This window comes from Alosa alosa, chromosome 13 (assembly GCF_017589495.1).
Source record: "Alosa alosa isolate M-15738 ecotype Scorff River chromosome 13, AALO_Geno_1.1, whole genome shotgun sequence".
NCBI classification, from domain to species: Eukaryota; Metazoa; Chordata; class Actinopteri; order Clupeiformes; family Clupeidae; genus Alosa; species Alosa alosa.
This window is the reverse complement of record NC_063201.1, coordinates 23,272,627-23,277,626: the sequence shown is the minus strand read 5'-3', so window position 1 is coordinate 23,277,626 and position 5,000 is coordinate 23,272,627. Positions and strand designations below refer to the sequence as shown.

Sequence of the window (5,000 nt, the reverse complement as noted above, 5' to 3'; positions counted from 1 at the left end):
GGGGAGGGTTGACACAAAATGGAGGGTTTCATTTTGGGGCAGTGAAGATCTGTCACCATCATGCAGGGGTACTGTACAAGCCCCATACCAAAAGGTCTGGGGACCTTCAGTGGCGGGTACTTCACTGTGTCATATACAAAAAGGCTTTGTCGATCAAGTTCAGGCATGATCTCTCACCTTTATGTAGTGTCTATAATGTACCGATTCAGTGTTTCATGTTTTTTTTGTGACTGTCTGAAATTGTTGTCCCTTTTCAGTTGTTGGAGGAGTGGGCCAGAGGTTGGGGTTCACTTTCTCAAAAGAACTGTTCATCCTTGGGGTTAAATACTCCAAAACAAAAGGGAACTGTGCACCTTCATGAACTTCTTGATTGGCCAAAGCAAAACTGGCAATATGGAAGGGAAATGGGTTGGAGGAGGAGGGCCAGATTGTCAACCTTGTGGACATGTTTAAAAGCTTTGGTGGAATCAAGGGTTAGGGTTGAATATGCTTTTTAAAGTTTCAGACAGTGTGGATCATTTCTCACAGAAATGGTGTACTGACAAAGGTCTGGTCTCCATTATTGATGGGGCCTTGGCATTTATGTGGTGATGTCATGGGGACTGGGGGGTTGGGGGGGGTTATACTGTAGTGTTTTAAGGTGGTTTTTGATCCATGCAATGGTTTAGTAAAAGGGGTTTTAAAAGTCAAAAGTCTCTCTCTCTCTCTCTCTCTCTCAAACATAGACTTGGACCGCAATGGTCACGACACAAATAATCAGGTTTGAAAGTCTTCATCTTTACACACCTTTATTGTACACACCTTTATTTGTGAGTTATTTAAGCACATCAAGTGAACGAGTGAGTGTGTGTGTGTGTGTGTGTGTGTGTGTGTGTGTGTGTGTGTGTGTGTGTGTTTGTGTGTGTGAGAGAGATTGAGTGAACGAGTACTGTGTTCTATGTTTTTATTTATTTATCTTCTCACAGGTTCAGGCAATGAAAATCAATCCACTCTCCCACTCCCCACCACAGGTAACTGTGTGTGTGTGTGTGTGTGTGTGTGTGTGTGTGTGTGTGTGTGTGTGTGTGTGTGTGTGTGTGTGTGTTTGTCTGTATAAGTGGATGTATGTGTGCATCACAGATCAGAGCTCTCTTATTGGCTGTCCGCATGGCAGCATTTCACTCTCTGGAACCCACTAACTGATCCCGCCGTCGTGTGGACACAAAGCCCGAACCGCACCATAGTCAGTGTGTGTGTGTGTGTGTGTGTTTACACTCTTGTGTATATTGTGTGTGTGTGTGTGTGTGTGTGTGTGTGTGTGTGTGTGTGTGTGTGTGTGTGCGTGTGTGTGTGTGTATGCACTCTTGTGTGTGTGTGTGTGTGTGTGTGTGTGTGTGTGTGTGTGTGTGTGCACTCTTATGTATGTATCATGTGTCAGGACTCATGGTTTGAAGATTGATCCTGGTCCCTCTCTCTCCCTCCCTCCCCATACCTCCATCTATCCCTCCCTCTCTCCCTCTCTCCCATATCTCCATCTATCCCTCTCTCTCTCCCTCTCTCCTATACCTCCATATCTCTCTCTCCCTCTCTCCTATACCTCCATCTCTCCGTCTCCCTCTCCCTCTCTCCTATACCTCCATCTCTCTCTCCCTCCCTCTCTCCCCATACCTCCATCTCTCTGTCTCCCTCCTCTCCCTCCTCTCCCTCTCTCTCTCTCTGTCTCTCCCCCCAGGGTAAGATGGAGGAGTGTGTGTCTTTAGTGGCCCCCACTCAGATGCCCCGCCCTCACACACAACTCATGCTGACGGGCAGCCAGCTAGCAGGGGTAAGACACATACACACACAGATACAGACACACACACACACACACACACACACACACAGCTGTTCTCTTCAGCTTGCTTCTTGCTTTGCACCCAAGCTCACCTCTCTTTCTCTCTCCCTTTATCTCTCTTGGTCTTTCTTCTTCTTCTTCAACCTCTCCTCCTCTTCCTCATACTTCACCCTCTCCTACTCCTCCTCCTTCACCACCTGTCCTCCTCTACCCTCTCCTTTCCTCCTCCTCCTCTCCTCCTCCTCCTCTCCTCTCCTTCTCCCACCTCCTCTCCTCCTCCTCCTCTCCTCCTCCACCTCCTCTCCTCCTCCACCTCCTCATCTCCTCCTCCTCCTCTCCTCCTCCACATCCTCCTCTCCTCCTTTCCTCCTCCTCTCCTCTCCTCCTCCAGTTGGCCGCTCTTCTCCCTGCGCAGCAGCAGTTGTTGTTGCAGCAGGTTCAGGTTCAGGCTCAGCTCCTGGCAGCTCATGCCCACGCAGCCGCAGCAGCCAATCAGCAGCCGACTCAGACAAAGCAGGGCCAATCACAGAGCACACAGGCACAGACCCCGCCCCCTGTCGCGCCCCCTCCACCCCAGCTTGCACTCTCTCAACCAATCCAACTCACAGCCCAGGTACGACCAACCAATCAGAGCACAGCCCAGGTACGACCAACCAATCAGAGAACAGCCCAGGTACGACCAACCAATCGGAGCTTGAGTTTTGGATGAGGGCCCTGCATTCTCAGCATGTTCAGAGGGGTTTAACCCGCCCCCACACACACCCACACACATACACACTCACACAATCACACACACAACTGAACCAAACCCTATTATTTATTGATCTGCAATTGTTTTTGGTGCATTTATGCGAAATAACTGGGATTCAATATTCGGTTTCCCATTCGGCCAAATCTTACAATGGGTTCAGTATTCTGTCACCCCCCGCCCACACACACACACACACACACACACAATGGGTTCAGTATTCTGCATGTACAGTATGATGTAGCATGGCCTAACAATGTTAAATGATAATGGGTAAAACTTTATTTGGGTCAGTATATAAGCCCACTAGAGTTGATGTATCCTATTCAAAAGTTTAAAAGCATTTGTGAAACTGGCTGCCTATTACCGGATGGCCTGGGTCGCTACCAGCATTGGCTAGGCCAGAGGTTCCCAAACCTAAAACTGCCGAGGCCCAATTGCAACTCTAATGGAAGGGGGTGGGCGGGAATATTTAAATGTTTCGGCCAATGACGTAGACGGCCCTGACAATTTTGACAGTTCACCCGGAGACTGAAGGCAGGACACGTTCAGAAACCTGTATCTCACTCAAAACAGCATGGATGTTTTTTTCCCAAGTGTATATGTGTGTGGAAGTACCACAGACACACAATTAACACCCCAAATCTCAGTGAAAGTTTTTTTTAATGATACGGGCTCTTTAAAAATCAGGATTCGGGGCACTGACAAAAGAAAACTTGCTCTCTATCCCCCTTCAACTTGTCTCTGTCCCTTTTTCTCTGTTCTCCCTCCATCTCTCTCTCCTCCCCCTCTCCCCCTCTATCTCTCCCTCCATCTCTCTCCTCCCCTCCCTCCCTCCATCTCTCTCTCCCTCCATCTCTCTCTCCTTCTATCTCTCCCTCCATCTCTCTCCCTCTATCTCTCTCTCCCTCCATCTCTCTCCCTCTATATCTCTCTCCCTCCATCTCTCTGTCAGGATGTTCAGCAGTTGTTTCAGCTACAGCAGCTGCTTCTGGTACCAGGACACCACCTTCCTCAAGGTACACACACACACACACACACACAGAGACACACACACACACACACACACTGACACACACACACACACATACACACACACACACACACACACACACACACACACACACACACACACACATACACACACACACACATACATACACACACACACACACACACAGACATACACACACACACACACACACACACACACACACACACACACACACACACACACACACACACACACTCCAGACATTCTAAGTGTTCCTCTCTGTTTCCATGGTTATTCAGATGCTCTAAGCGTTCCTTTCCGATCCCCTGTTCAGGTCTGTTGTCTACACAAAATCTGATTTCGCTACCTCAGCAAAGCCCAGGGAGCCTGCTGACTCTCTCCCCGGATGGGAACCTCCCAGCCCCTCAGGTATCACTGCTCAGGCTTCTTCAGTCCACTAGGCCTCAAACATGTGAAGATCACATCACCACACACACACAATATATAAATATTAGGGCTGTCTAATAACTGATTAATTTCGATTCATTAATTTGAGAAAAAATAACTGATTAAAAAAATTAGTGCAGATTAATCAATTCCGTATGACCTTTGACCCTGAGCCGTTCTAGTCAGTAAAAAATTAGACTGTAAAATGAAGGAGAGAAGAACGTGCTGCCTGGATCATTGAGTTGGAACATTTACTTTTAAAACGGCCTGATGGTGTTGATAAAAATAAAGTGTTGAAAATAAAGTCCTCTGCAATGTCTGCAGCAAGGGAATTTGCATATCACGGAGTTCATCAACTCTATAGTAAGCACATCAAAGCAAAGAAATAAATGTTGACATTGAGGGGAGTGTTCATTTATTTTCATTGTGTCTCCTAGGTTATATCTATGGCCTGAAATGCCTTGTATGTGAGAAAAAAACTTATTCCCGAAGCACTTTTGAATTTATTTCCTCAGCATATTAGGTCATATCATAGATTATTATGGCAATTATTTGAACACTGAACATAATAATAAAAGAGTTTTTGAACTTTAATGTCACTAATGCTGATTATTCAATGATTCATTTGAATTTAAATATTTAAAATACTTTGCGATTAATTTAGATTAATTAATCACAGATTATGTAATTAATTAGATTAATTTTTTTAATCGATTGACAGCCCTAATAAATATCCATTTTATAATCTAGGGGCTCCATATAAAAGACACACACACCCAAGAGCTCCGTTGTGGTGAAAAATTCCAGTCCCTGAAGGCCAACTCAGGAGCTTCTTATTCACCTCCACACACCTCCACACTCATGTTATCTCCACACACTATCCCCACCAGATCACATCACCACATACACACACAGACACACACACACACACCTAACCCACACACACACAGACACACACACACACACACACACACACACACACACACACTCACCTTAAC

At 46.3% G+C, this 5,000-nt stretch overlaps 1 protein-coding gene across 1 annotated transcript in view; it reads left to right on the top strand.

Annotated features, from left to right (window-relative positions):
- Nucleotides 1-5,000, top strand: part of pou2f2a (POU class 2 homeobox 2a) — a 69,824-nt gene that overhangs the window by 45,407 nt on the left and 19,417 nt on the right. The window contains exons 3-8 of the mRNA XM_048261923.1: nucleotides 726-760; nucleotides 966-1,010; nucleotides 1,712-1,804; nucleotides 2,205-2,426; nucleotides 3,517-3,580; nucleotides 3,890-3,984. Of these exons, the coding sequence (XP_048117880.1) occupies nucleotides 726-760; nucleotides 966-1,010; nucleotides 1,712-1,804; nucleotides 2,205-2,426; nucleotides 3,517-3,580; nucleotides 3,890-3,984 (554 nt within the window). The remainder of the gene's footprint in view (nucleotides 1-725; nucleotides 761-965; nucleotides 1,011-1,711; nucleotides 1,805-2,204; nucleotides 2,427-3,516; nucleotides 3,581-3,889; nucleotides 3,985-5,000) is intronic.